General features: G+C 34.9%; 1 protein-coding gene across 1 annotated transcript in view; it reads right to left on the reverse strand.

The window, feature by feature from the left end:
• The window catches only part of piezo2b (piezo-type mechanosensitive ion channel component 2b), a 110,185-nt gene that overhangs the window by 12,540 nt on the left and 82,041 nt on the right, over positions 1-15,604 (reverse strand). Inside the window, 13 exon segments of the mRNA XM_016566511.1 lie at positions 297-511; positions 687-834; positions 1,688-1,826; positions 2,035-2,320; positions 4,858-5,040; positions 5,773-6,031; positions 7,287-8,114; positions 9,917-10,090; positions 10,404-10,582; positions 10,829-10,995; positions 11,073-11,124; positions 11,962-12,081; positions 13,777-13,880. Of these exon segments, the coding sequence (XP_016421997.1) occupies positions 297-511; positions 687-834; positions 1,688-1,826; positions 2,035-2,320; positions 4,858-5,040; positions 5,773-6,031; positions 7,287-8,114; positions 9,917-10,090; positions 10,404-10,582; positions 10,829-10,995; positions 11,073-11,124; positions 11,962-12,081; positions 13,777-13,880 (2,854 nt within the window).

The following is a 15,604-nucleotide window of genomic DNA, read 5'->3' on the forward strand; positions in this document are numbered from 1 at the left end:
TATATATATATAATACTTTATTTATTTATTATACTTTAATTCTGCAATTGGAATGGATTCACATTGTGGAAATCACAAGGCCTTAATTAATTTGAGTTCATTTTACTCTCAGTAAAATTGCATTTTGCTGATGAAAATAAAAATGTTGTTAATAATATGCAAAATGATGTATTTCAATCTATCAAACATATAAAGGATTAATGAACTTCTAATGTAATATAATGTCAAAACGGTCCTGAATGAATGATTTTAATTCACATTTAATTTCTACATCCTGTTTGTCATCGTTCTTTTACCTCTCTGTGATTCCTGGTAGGATGAAAAACATCCAGAAATGGATGCCGAACACTAGGACCACCTGGAAAATCACTTTTCCCATCACTGTCTTGCGGAGGTACAGGGCGCGATCCACCACCATCGTGCCGAACTGGATGAGCACCATGACGAGGAACGGCCCGGGAACTTGGTCTTCTGACAGCGAGGATGTGATATCAGCACCTCCCTGATGTTTCTGTGAGCCAGACAAAACACACATCAACACACAGCCAAGGAGAGTTCGTTTTAAGAGTCCGTTTAGAAGAGAAAAAGGCAGATCTGATCTGAAACCTAGCTGTCTACTGGCATGCATCATGTGTACATTTTTTAAAAATACTTTTAATACTAATTGCAAATACTTTCAAATTTACCCCAAATGCCCAGAAGCCAAAGACAATAATGATGAAATCAACAGTGTCTGCTAGAAACATCAAGACGTAAACATCTGTCACGGCGTTGTACTCAGGGTGGATCAGGTTATAGAAGAACTGACGGATGGGCTGATAGAACTCAACCAATCTGAAGAGAGAAGATAATATAAAGAGACAGGCTAATATAACATATTAAAAACAGGATAAAGAATGAAAGCGTGTGCATCAATCAGCCAAAACAGTCACCATGAAATGGCATTCATAACCTATTTTACTTACATAATCTGTTCAATGAGAGAAAAATGACTTGAATTTATCAATTATCCAACTGACTGGATCATTTAAAGTGTAGGGCACTATGAAATCTGTTTTGTTTTTTCCCCAAATTCAATGTTTTTCATTTTAAATTTTTCTGGATTCCGTTTTAATACTTTAATTAAATTTAAATGAGCAAAAAGCACGTCTGATCAATTGAATTCATTAAATTTTAGCAATGTAATAATTTATTAAAATGTTAACAATAATAGTGCCATTTGAAATATTTTTATTCAAAAAACTCTGTTTTAATTTTCTGGATTCTTTCTTTGTTTTATAGTTTCATGCAAATTTATCATCCAAGAGAATGTATGCATAAAACTTTAACAATGTAATCTTTTAAAATATAATTCTAGTAATTTTTTGGGAAAACAGTATTGCACAACTGAGATTTACTCTTTAAAATTAAAACATGGGCCAAAAAAATTGTGTGATAGTCCTTAAAAATTATGTTTAATATACTGTAATATACACTAATATTATTTGTTTCCTGCATCCACATAAAGGAAAAGTTGCCTCAGTGGTGGAGAACGATTATTTTTCTTTAATATAAATACATTCTTTTTATATAATATTTATAAATATTATCATTCGTTTTTATTTTTATTATTTTTTGATTTTTTAATATATAAAATGTATTATTTATTTATTCTAACAATAACATCTGTTTTTCCAAACGCACTTACTTTTTGATCACATAAACCTTTGCTTTGATGAGCTGCTCTCGGATCTTCTCCATGATCATTTCTTTGCGGCTCTTCTGTGGTACTTCTGGCTCTATGGTGCTGTTTTCCCTTCGAATGCTGTTCCGTGTGCTTGTGCTGCCTGTGAAAGCAACCAAACGTCAACATAGTTAAACTCATAGTAATGCTTGACTATAAACTTCCAAGAAAAAACTAGTTATTTCGCTAGTTGTCTAAAATGACGATGCTTGTCCACCGGCTAGATCAAGATGAAACCAGTGCTAGTAAAACCAATGCGTGCTATGCATGTGAATTTGAGATGAAACGATGTTTGGGTCAAGACTTCTCACCGCGTTTGGAGCGCACAGATGAGCGGCGGGACAGGTGAGATCCGCTAGTGCTCTGCCGCCGCAGGTGAGGCCGATGCTCAGGGTAAAGTATTTGCACGTGCACCTGGGACGAGTCCACGGACATGCCGAGGTTCACGGACTTGAGCGAGTACGCTGGAGAACTCCTCTTCTCTTCCTCAGGTGGAATCGCCACCGCCATCTTCCCCTCCTCCACAGAATCGTCCTGATGAAGACACTCATCCTTACGGGACGCTTTAGGGTCGTCTTCATCCCAGAGACCGTGACACTGAGCCCGAGAGAGAGAGAGCAGCGGCATTAATTCAGGAAAACAAACGCTAAGGTATCGCAGGATTGGAAAAGGAAAACTGTGATTCATCCAAGACCCATTTATTGCCTGTTTAATCAAAGTTGTAAAGTAAATAAATGGCACTTTTGGAAACAAGACAAAAATTTAAATACCATTACATTAAGCAATAAAAATAAATTAAATAATTAAAAAAAAAACCAACAAAATCAGGGCTTTAAAATGGATTCTGCAGGGCTGCAAAATAATTGCAAACCCCATTAAATAAATCTGAAATGCTCGTATAATATTTAACAACCAACACTTTCTGAAGGCTTGTTGGGTTGCGTTTTAAAATCACACAAATCTTTACAAGCAGTGTTTATTATTTCATAAAATCAAAGAGAAGTAAAAAAAAAACACTTCAGCATGACATTGCACTTTTTTAACTAGGGTAGTAATATCACAAAAACGGCAAAATCTGAAACGTAAAGATATATAAATGTTCTAATTGTAATTTTCTAACTGATTTTTAATATACAAATAATATAATATAAGCATTATTATTATTAGGAATGTTTTATATAATATTTATATTTTTTTATATAATATTTATATTTTTAATTATACGATTTTAATGTTTTTGCCTTTTTTAACTACGGTATAATGTGCACTGATGAATCTTTCACAGTAAGAAACATTTAGTAACTGTAGAAGTAAATAAAGTACATTTGAATTCTTTTCCCACACACTCATTTTTGAACAGGTAAACCTTTGCTTTTGCATTTAAGAATTACATTTGACTTGATGTATTTAGTTACTAAATGTTCCTTATCGTCAAAGATGTCAGTGCAAAATGTTATGATTGTAAAATGTATAATTTTCTCCTCTCCGGGTTTCAGATAGGTCTCGATTCTGCAGATGTATCCTGGTGAAAAGTGCAATGTCATGCTGAAGCTCTTTCTGAAATAATCTGAAACCTGGAGAGAGGAGGAGAGAAACCTCAAACGCTAGGAATTGATTTTAAAAATCCATTTTATGGTTTTCAAAGCTCTCAACAGTGTAGTGGCTTCGTTTAGATTTCTTAAAGGGGTCATATGATGCGATTTCAATTTTTCCTTTCTCTTGTGAATTATGTTTCCAGCTGAATCTCGGCTCTGATCTCTCATCTAAGTCGCTAAACATCTAAAAACTGAAGTAGAAAACAGCCAGTATTTATTCTGAACAAGATTTTGGAATGCAAAATCCATTCCTGTGCAAACCTTAAAGCTCAAATAAATATGCAAACATATAGTATTTAAATATAATGACAAAATATACTTATTTAGGTTTTTAATTTCTATGTATTCTGCATTTATCTTTGCATTTGCTAACTCTCACAGCTAACAGGGAACGTTCTCTCAAAAGTTATGAGCAACCATAGGCGGAGGGCCACGGGGTCTTATGGCAAAAATGCCACTAAATTGGACAAAAATGCTCCTGCACAAACAAATTAAATATATTGCGTCTGTTGCTAACAAAGAGGAAATGAATAGAAAGTGTCGATTCGATCGCGGCATTAGATTAAGATCTGCTCATGTTGCACCGTATTTCATTTCGTTTTTACAGTTTTGCGCATTATAACCAATCACACACGATTCCGTTGAGCTTAGGAATGCAATGGCCAATCAGAGGCGTTCAGATGAGTCATCGCTGAAACTCATCAGCTTTGTTGAGTGCGCGCGTGTTCGCTGACTGAAATCCGGACTCTTGCGAATTCTCTCATCATAAACAGCAAAACGCAGATGTACGTACAATGTAAGTAAGAGATTAATTTCGCAGTGTAGACAGCTTCAGTGATTATAATGATAGTTTTTTTTGAGAGTGCTTAAACTCGCGATAGATCAAAGCTAGTGATAATGTCACTTTCTGTAGGCTATACTATTTATTCGCCGTTTGAATACACGTTATATAATTATAAATGTCTAAAGTTTTAATTAAATTGTAATCACGTTAAATACAAATTCAGTCCCATTAAACATATTTTATTAGCCTACATGACACCCATGTCTGGTTCTTGCCTAAAAAGACATAATGTTTGTATTTAATAGATTTGGCTGCTTTTAGCCTTACCCTGGAGTTGGTTCACCCTCCGCCTATGTGAGCAACGTTCATCAAGTAACTTTAAAAGAGCATTTGTTCAAAGTTATCTAGTTTTTATGTTTTAGTTGGACATTCGTGGGTTATTTCCCATTTCAGAATATTCAGAGAACATTCAAACCTTCAAATGTAACGTTCCCAAAATTATAAAATAGAATGTTCATTTAAACGTTGTGGCATAACTAAGAAAAAAAAGTGACTTTTCTAAATGATGTTTTCATAACTTTATGGGAACATTAGCAAACCTTTCTTAGACTGTATTTTTGTCAGCTGGGCTAGACACAAATTTTTTTAAAATTATTTTTATTATGCTTCAAAGTTGCTTTACTGACAAGCTTTATTAGTGCTACTAGATCCGCCACAACAATCATCACTACGATGTGGCAAATGAGAGTATGTACCTTTAGTATGGATCGGTGGAAAAACAGCACCAGCAGCTGAACCAGGTCATAGTGCACGTATCCTTCTTTCCTTTCTATGCCGATGATGTTGGGCGGATGGTATGGCTTCCCCTTGGTGACATTCAGGTTCTGGTTGAATGGGAAAAAGCTGAACTGGAAGAAGTATTTGACGACGATTGTGACCTGGAGAAAAAAAAAAACACATTTACAAATTATTTATACCTATATTTAATGTAATAGTTCACCCAAAAATAAAAATGTGCTAACAATCTCCTCACCCCCAGGCCATTCAAGATGTAGATGAGTTTGTTTCTTCATCAGATTTGGAGACATTTATCATTACATCATTTGCTCACCAATGGATGCTCTGCAGTGAATGGGTGCCATCAGAATGAGAGTCCAAACAGCTGATAAAAACATCACAATAATCCACAAGTGATCCACACCACTCCAGTCCATCAGTTAACATCTTGTGAAGGGATCATTGCGGCGTTTTAACTGCACTTCTGGACAAAAGTCCTAATCCATAATAATGCTTCCTGTTGCTTCTCACATCAAAATCCACCTACATTTGTTTTAAACTGTTCTGGCTTGTAGATGGTGCTTGATTTGTGCAGATGGATTTGTTTCTTACAAACATGCAGCTTTTGTCTTCTCCAGATGTTAACTGATGGACTGGAGTGGTGTGGATTACTTGTGGATTATTGTGATGTTTTATCAGCTGTTTGGACTCTCATTCTGACGGCACCCATTCACTGCAGAGCATCCATTGGTGAATGCAAGTGAATGCTACATTTCTCCAAATTTGATGAAGAAACAAAATCACTACATCTTGGATGGCCTGAGGGTGTATAACTTGAATGTATAACTGGGTCTGCACAGAATCTGTGCCATTCACTGAAAACAAACCCTGACCTCTGTGTACACGATGGCCGTCATCCAGAAACGCTTGCTGGGCCGAGGAACAGAGAGCATCGCCCACAGGAAGATGAGGATGGGCAGCACCAGTGTTGCCATGGAAGCCGAGATCATGTGGTTGAGGATGATGACCAGGTAACCGACCATCTCAGAGTGCGCCACCAGCAGGTTATAGAGAGCGTAACACAGCTGGAGCCCGAGCGGCTGCGATTTATAGAAATGCTCAGAATTCTCCAGCTCCTCATCATAGAACATTCTGGATAACAGCGCAAAAACAGATCCCATTAAATGACCGTATGCAGGCAGTCTCTTACCTACAATTCACACTTCCATTGTGCTCCAGTTCTGCTGGTGATGAGAGCACCAGCAATATTTGAATATTAGCAATGTTGTTATTGTTAACTAAAACTAAAATATTTTTGCTAAATAAAAATAAAGCTGAAATAAAATACATTAAATTAATACATCAAATATTATATTAAATTATAAATATTACAGATGTAAAGATATAGTTGTTAGAACTAAGATGAAAAACTACCTAAAAATGACAAAAGCACATTATAAAATGACTAACTGAAAACTAAATCTAAAGCTTAACTAAAATTAAAAGGCAACTATTTTTAAATATCTTTAAAGACAAAAACTAATAAAAATGACAAAAGCTCATAATAAAATGACTGAGATGAAGCCAAAACTAAAGCTTAAATAAAAATAAATTACAACCATTTAGATATATCTTTAAAAACAAAAATAACAAAAGCACATCATAAATTTACTAAATGAAATAAAACAATCTAAATGGCAACTATTTTTAAACAAAACCAATAAAAATGACAAAACACATAAAATTAGTAACTAAGGATATAACTAAAATTTAAATAAAAATAAAAAGCAACCATTTAGAAATATTTTAGGAAACAACTAAAAATGACAAAAGCTCATAAATTACTGAGATAAAACTAAAATAAAAAAATGACAACTATTTACTGTAAATATATTTTTAAAACAAAAACTAATTAAACTGACAAAAGCAAATAATAAAATTACTATCCATTTAACTACAGGTGCATCTCAATAAATTAGAATGTCGTGGAAAAGTTCATTTATTTCAGTAATTCAACTCAAATTGTGAAACTCGGGTATTAAAATTAATATTATATCAAATGTCTGCGCTTATATTTACAGGACGAGTGAGACAGTGCTTGTTTAACTGTACATGCAGACATGAATTTATTTAATACACGAGTTTCACAATTTGAGTTGAATTACTGAAATAAATTAACTTTTCCACGACATTCTAATTTATTGAGATGCACCTGTATTTAGAAATATTAAACTAAAACTAATAACAAACAAAATTGCTCAAAAATTACTGAAAATATATAAAAAATAAAAGCTAATTCAAAATATTAATAAAAACTACTATATAAATAATAGTAAAATAACACACCACAGAGCACTCTGAATAAGCTGTGATGTAATCGAGACAAGCTCTATGTGAAAGAACTCACTTGTTGAGCAGCAGTTCGCTGGCGGTCAGATCGGTGGTCATGGAGGGCAGCAGAGGGTCGTCCAGATCGGATCTGCTGTCGGGCGTCATCAGCATCAGCCGTTTGTCACTGTCACTTTCGTCCGAGCTCAAAGACAGACGGTCGAAGCTCACGGCTTTGCTGTAGCTGGGCGGCACGTCAGCGTCCGAGGTGTTGGGGGCGTCTGTGTCCGGGGTGAAAAGATGCCCGCTGATCACGTTCTCCAGTCCTGATGATTCACCTTCATCCTGTCGGATCGGCTGTTCACCATCCTCATCTTCAGTAATGTACTGCTCTTCTTTTTGATGCTCCTCACAATCCAGCTGAGGAACCTGAACATCTTCAACTGCTTCCTCTGGATCCACTGAATCCCATTGGACTTCCTCTTCCACGTCTCCTGTCACTTCCTCTGCTGGCTCATCTGTCACTTCCTGTGACACTTCCTCTTCCAGCTCACCTGTCTCTTCCTGTGTCACTTCCTCTTCCAGCTCACCTGTCTCTTCCTGTGTCACTTCCTCTGCCGGCTCATCTGTTGCTTCCTCTGCTGGCTCATCTGTCTTTTCCTGTGTCACTTCCTCTGCTGGCTCATCTGTTGCTTCCTGTGTCACTTCCTCTTCCAGCTCATTCGTTGCTTCCTGTTTCACTTCTTCTTCTTTCACTTCCTCATGATCTGCTCTCTCAGGTTTGTCCTCAACAGTCTCTGTGGTTTCCTCCTCTTTCACCTGCACCTGTTCTCTCTCGTCCTCGACCTCGTCTATAGTGTCGTTGGTTCCTTGCCGAGAGAACAGTGTGACGCACTGAGTAGCTTCACTAGAAGCAAAACCACAAAAACAACACCAACTGATGAGTTCAAAACAACCACTGTAAACTTATCAATCTGTGAACAGTATAACATCTTAAAGGGATAGTTCACCCCAAAATGAAAATGTGATGTTTATCTGCTTACCCCCAGGGCATCCAAGATGTAGGTGACTGTTTCTTCAGTAGAACACAAACGAAGATTTTTAACTCAAACCGTTGCAGTCTGTTAGTCATATAATGGCAGTCAATGGGCTCCATGGCTTCGAGAGTCAAAAAAATATGCACAAACAAAACCAAATTAAACACTACGGCTCGTGACGATACATTGAGGTCTTAAGACACGAAACGATCCTTCTGTGCAAGAAACTGAACAGTATTTATATAATTTTTTACCTCTTATCCACCGCAATGTCTGAGCGCATTCACAACATCCGACGCATGTACGTGCTCTGGCATAGTAGACATAGATATATATAAGTAGATGCCTCATTAGTGACTGTTTCTATGCAAAGATAATTAGAAGTACAGGTCATCACAATGGAAGATGATTTTGATAAATCATCAGACAATGTGGAATTTTTTGCCCAACCGTATTTATTTGACGTCACGCGACGGCTGTTGAGAACGCGCTCAGAACAGTTGGACATTGTGGTGAATCAGAGGTAAAAAATTATATAAATACTGTTCAGTTTCTTGCACAGACCGATCGTTTCGTGTCTTAAGACCTCAATGTATCGTCACGAGCCGCAGTGTTTAATTTGGTTTTGTCTGTGTATGTTTTTTTTACTCTCAAAGCCGTGGTGCCCGTGGACTGCCATTATAAGTCTAATAGACTGCAACGGTTTGAGTTAAAAATCATCATATGTGTTCTACTGAAGAAACAAAGTTACCTACATCTTGGATGCCCTGGGGGTAAGCAGATAAACATCACATTTTCATTTTTGGGTGAACTATCCCTTTAAGACATTTTGACATTGAATATTGGCTTTGAATAACACAACTACCTGCAATGCTCTACAAAAATATACACAAATAGAAAATTTAAATACTTACTTTGTAAAGATTTGTGTATTTACTACTGAAATATCATCCTTTTTAGGATTTTATTCATTTCTAGAAGCCGATTGATGTCTGATACATCATAAATGTTCATTATGTAGAACCAATCATTTTTGTTATGCTACAATAATAAAAACATATGCATTATATATATTTTATTATTAAAATAATGTATTATTTTAGATTAATAATAACATTATTATTATTATTATTATTATTATTATGGCTGTTGTTGTTATAGTTATTACTATTAGTAAATGTTATGTTAAATGTTTTCTTTCCACTAGATGGTATTTATAATACTAATAATGATATTAATAATATCAATATTAAATTGAATTAATTTTAATAACACATTTAATTATTTTTCTAATACAAAATATTAGAATTATTATGATATATTAAAATAATGTACTATCATGATTAATAATAATAATTCAACTATTGTTATTAAAATTAATAATAAAAACATAATAATAATAATATTAAATATATTGTTATTGTTATAACTAATACAAATCACATATTTAAAAAATATTAAATTTTGTTATATTTAAAATAAATAAAAAATCTAAAATTTTTATTTTAGTCATTTAGCATTTTCTTTTCGGTTGTTCATTCATCATTGTAAACCTGTTTTCTTTTTTTCTTTTTTTTTTATGTAATGCTGAAATCAAAACAAAGGGGGAAAAAAACAAAGCCTGATGGGAGTGTGGAGGGTGATGAAGATGTGATGATGACGAGTCCAGCACCTGGACATAACGCTGCTTCCGCTGTCCGCAGAGGAGTTGGACATGTCCAGACCATACATTTTGCGCAGTTTGGGACGAGCGCGTTCGCTGGTTTTGGGAATATTCTGAGGCATGTCGTCCAAGTCATCCAAGGTGGACTGACGGGAAAACAGCATGGTGGCTTCGGTGTATGCGCTGATGGATGGACAGATGGACAGATGACATGAGCGGAAATATAATGCAATGAAAATGATGACAAGAAAAAATTTGAAAAAAAAAAAAGAGAATGAGGTTGCCAAGTCTCCTGATTCTCAAATGTTGCTCCTGAGATAAGAAAAACTTTAAATATCATGAATGTCAAATGTCATGAAAATTATGTCAATGCAAAAAATCTTAACCTTTTCTTTTCTAATAATTTTGTTTTGATTCTTTTGAAATGTAGAAACATAATTTCTTGATACTTTTCGTGAGATTCACTCTATAAATGATACAAGTCAAAGCAGAAGACCTGGAGATGCTGTCTCTGGAAGCGAAGGAATCCAGGCTGTGGCCGACTCGTCTGCGGCGCTCTCTGTTTGAGCAGGAGTCCTCCTCACTGATCCGGTCCAGTCCAGATTCACGAGATCCGTTCAGTTTCATCTGCTTCTGGTAGTACACATGGATGCTCTCACGGGACGGCACGTTTCCCTGCAGGACGAACAACACAGTGGATCAGTTCTAGACCAACATCAGCTAAACTGATTCATTTAATTGTTAGACTATAGTCATAAACTTGTTTCAGTTCCAAAGAGGTACCAACAGCATTTTTTGGTGTATTTTAAATTAAATTACACATATTATTGAACTTAAAAGTTGAATTAATTTTAGGAAATTTTTGCAATCATTTGCCATCATTACATTTAAAAATATATTTCTATATATTATAAGCAGAACCTTCTTGACTTCTCTGGTCAGCATGCAGCGCTCGATGCGCAGAACGGTGGAGATGTCGATGTATTCTCTGCAGACGGAGTTCAGCCACTTGGTGATGCTCTCAACGGTGGTCAGAAACAGCACCCAGGTGAACTTGATGATGTTGACGACCCTCTTGATGATATTGTCTACAGGAAGTGGAAAGGTTAGTTTGGTTTGTCTGAAGTTTATATGAACAGGAAACCAATGCGCTCCATGTACACACCTGGTCCGTCCGTTTTGTCTTCCTCTGAACTCTGACGATCTTCTTCACCGATCTCTATCGCCACATGACCTACACACAGGAAGTTGCTTATCCATGAGATCAATTTATAATTATGGCCACAGTTTTTCAGTTCAATTTTCTATGAGTCTATTTCTATCTCACAATTCTCTCTTTGTTTTTTTGTTTCTGGCCTAATAACATCTGGCAAAGGGACTAATGAAAACTAGCCTTCGGGCTAATTTGGGTACATTTACATTCATGAATGTTGATTAATGTACACTGTCCCTTTTTGTGAAATAAATGAATAAAAAAAAAAAGAAAAAGAAAAATGTCAGAATTACAAGATAACTCGGAATTCAGAGTTGTTTCCTTGCAATTCCAAGTTTACATCTCACAATTCTGACTCTTTTTTTTGTTTCCACCATGGGAATTTTTTTTTTATTACAACTTCTCATAATTCAGACTTTATTTCTGACACATTCTGAAGAAATCACATGTACAAGATATAAACTCAGAATTGAGAAATATGAACTCACATTTTTGAGAAAAACGTCAGATAAACTTAGAATTCTGACTTTTTATCTTACAATTCCAAATTTACATCTCTCAGTTCTGAGTTTATATCTCTCAATTTGTATTTATTTTTTGTTTCCACCATGGGAAAAATAATAAAAAAGGTAACTATGACTTCTCATAATTCACAACTTTATTCTCACAATTCTGAATTTTTTTCTCTGAATTACACATTTATATCTTGCATATTGAGTTTATCTCACAATATGCAATTCTGCTTTTATGTCTAACAATTCTGAATAATTGAAATGCCACAATTACCTTTTTTATTGGTGGTGGAAACAAGCTTCAATAATTTTCAGATGATAAAGATTGCCATACCTTCTTTCTTGTCTTTTCTACGTCTGCGGCTGTATCGCTTCCAGAAATGACGTCTCCCTTTGCCTCTTTCTTTCAGGGCTGCTTTAGAGTCAGCGATCCAGGTGTGATACACAAACTACAGAACATCAATATGAATTCATCTATTAATGCTATGTTTAAATAGTGTTGCACAAGAACGTCAACACACACACGTCACATGTTCAGCCATTTCAGGAAGCCAGATGAAATTTAACTCATGATTCAAATTTGTTCACAACATACATATATTACATGCATCATTTAGACCATGAATTTGTATTTTAACCCCTGAAAAGTCTGAATTTGACACTGGATTAACAAGCACATCCACCACAGAATACCCACAATGAATACAAACAACTGTTTTCCATCCAAATTTTCCAAATCTTTGAAATCCATTTGCATTTTTGACTTGTATTATACATGTGTATTGACATGTTTTTATTCATTCATTGGATTGAATGAGTTGTTTGAATCCAGGTTACACAAGAAAATGGAAAATTCAAAGAGAGTAAATGTTTTTTGCTCCACTAATATCTGAATGATTCGTGAACGCTCAGTGTAAAATGGTTTGATGCTTTTTGTGGTTATTTCTCAAATGCAGTGGAGCAAATCACATAATTTAGTAGCAAATAAAAACCTTTAAAGTAAATAAACAGAAATAAGACAATGAAATGACTTGGAGAAAATAAAGTACCTTCCCAAAAAACACCACATTAAACAATGAACAACACCCTAAAATCATTTCCATTCCATGCATCCTCAAAGGAGTTATATTTCAACATTTCATTTTATTATTATTATTTTTTTTTTTTACAAATATCGTAACTGGAACAACATGGAATGGAAATCTTACACTAAAACACCATCAACAAACACAGAGATGGAAACACAGATGACACGTTCCCCGCGGTGGTACCTTGGCCGCCCTGATTAAATACTGCAGAACAGTTTTGGGCAGTTTAATGACAGATCTGGGTAAAGCCACGAGGGCCGAAGCAAACTTTCTGATCGCTCGCTGAGAGGAGAAAAACCAGGAGAAAGTCACAGCATCAGAGTCCTGAAGCCCTTCAAACAGTTACAACACTATACAATACAACACATGAACAATAAATCACAAGTTTGTCACTAAACAGATGGATAAAACCGCCGCAACAGATGCTCTGGAAAAAACACTGGTGCTTTTGAGGAATGTTTATTTGTTCATCTCTCAATCATGATTGTATTGCATTTTATGTTTTGACCATAAAACTAAGCATTAAATATCATCTTACTCATGACGACTGATATCTATCTATCTATCCATCCATCCATCCATCCATCTACCCATCTATCCTCCCATCTACCCATCTATCCATCCATCCATCATCCATCCATCCATCCATCCATCCACAAACCCACCCACCCATCTATCCATCTAACCATCTACCCATCCTGAAGTACCAAACCACATGTTCATATTTAACATAGAAACTATATATATATATATATATATATATATACAGTATATACACACATTTATATAAGTATCTGCTACACTGTTACAAAGATTTCACTGATTTACATTATAAACTATCAGAATTTTATACTTTTTGTTCATATAAGTATCAGCGTCTGCACCAAACTGCATATTTTGTTTTCCCTCCAAATTCTCTCTATATCACACTAAATGAGCCATAAAAGTCTGATGGATCAAAAATGATACAAACCATAAAACACATATGCGAACTGAGAAGAATAAATGTAAGCTGGATTCCAGAGAAGTTCAATCTGTTTTCTTCTGCAGACTCACCTGGAAGGCTGATCTCTTGGGTGGTTCTTCATCTTTTTTCTCCTCCTCTTCCTCTTCCTCTTCACTGTCAGTTTCAAACAGGTAATAATCACCACTTCTCACCACTGAGAGAGGAACGGAGGAGCAAAAACAATCATATAAAATTGGCAAATAGGAGAATAACATGTTTTTGAGAATTCATATAACACAATAAACGTTGAAAAAGTTTGTTATTGACTAATCAATTACATGACATAACAGAAAATACTAATAAATCTCTTGACCGAACTTACCTGAATCTCTAAATCTGAAAACCATAGTCAAACTTAGTTTTTAAGGCATAACAGATTAGCATGAGTTATTAACGTTTGTAAAGCAGTACCATAAAAAAACAATAAAAACCTTAGAATCTCGCACATCCCATTTTAGGCTTTTTATAAAATGTATGTTTTATATTTGTTATACTACTTCAATAAAACAGCATATTATCAATCAAATAAATCAACAAAATTATTAAAAACTACACCCATATCTCTGGCTGGGTTAGTCAGTCATCTTACACCACAGAAACACCTCTGTGTCTGCAGTTTCACAATCGCACGGCAAAACAGGATTTGGAATAAGGAAACTGCCTTGTGTCCTTGAACAGAAGAGCCACAATGGATGGGGAGGACAGGGGAGGATGCTGGGAAAACATTTCAACACTTTATTTGAGAGCCTCAGATTAACAAAACCCTAAAAATCTCTTAAAAAGACCACATTTTCTATAGTGATTAGTGTCTCTCTTTAAAAAAACTACAATGGTGATAATCATGGTTTTCAGACATGGCACCACAGTAATACCATGGATTTTTGGACAGGATCATGATATTAATACTATGGTATTCTTTGCAGTACATGTAAATACCATAGTATATGAATATGGCAATCATATTCAATCATGTACCATGGTACCACCACAGTATGTTTGCGTATGACAGCTTTTCCTTAATAGTCTATATTCTAATCGCTATATAAAACAAGTATTGACATTTAAAGAAGGTTTACAGTTAAATCGCATCTCATGTGCTTCAGTATCACGCTGATAACGGAGATCAGCTCATCAAAGACGACAAAATAAAAATACCATCTCACTCATACCACACCAACACAATGAGTTTGAGGGTATTTCTTTTGCTTTTTGATGGTTTTCTGTTGAGCACTTTCTTTGTTGAAGAGGAGATAAAGAGAGGGACCAAAAATGTCTGATTTATAAAGTTATTTCACCCAAAAATGAACATTTAATAAACCTCTTGTCAATCAAAAGACTTTTTTTCCCACATGGAAATCACAAGAAGTAGTGCCTAGTAGCAAATAACCCCCTCCCCCCACTCCCCAGTTTACTGAAAAAAATGTTTTTCTTTGTATTCTGAATTTCAACTTCGTATGCTGCACTGTATCATTTGTTGTTGAAATGTTCAGGGTTTGTAAGATGTTTTTAATGCTTTTTGCTTTATTTAAAAAAAAAATACAGAAAAACTAATACAGTAATATTGTGGAATAATTGAAAATTTTTTCTCTTTGAATATATTTTAAAATTTAATTTATGCTTCACATTTTTGTGGAAATTGATCAATTTTTTTCCAGGATTTTTTTGTTAAATAGAATGGCATTTATTTGAAATATAAATCTTTTGTAACATTATAAATGCCTTTAGAGTTTGATCAGTTTAATGTATCTTCTATGAACAAAAATATTAATTCAATTTAAAATTAATTTTAAAAATATAGAAAAAACATTGACTTCCATTGCACAAAAAAAAAAAAAAAAAAAAAAAAAGCGCCACTAAAATTTGGTCTCCTCCGCATCA

The sequence above is a fragment of the Sinocyclocheilus rhinocerous genome, unplaced genomic scaffold (genome assembly GCF_001515625.1).
Source record: "Sinocyclocheilus rhinocerous isolate Xijiao unplaced genomic scaffold, SAMN03320098_v1.1 scaffold1534, whole genome shotgun sequence".
In the NCBI taxonomy this organism is placed as follows: domain Eukaryota; kingdom Metazoa; phylum Chordata; class Actinopteri; order Cypriniformes; family Cyprinidae; genus Sinocyclocheilus; species Sinocyclocheilus rhinocerous.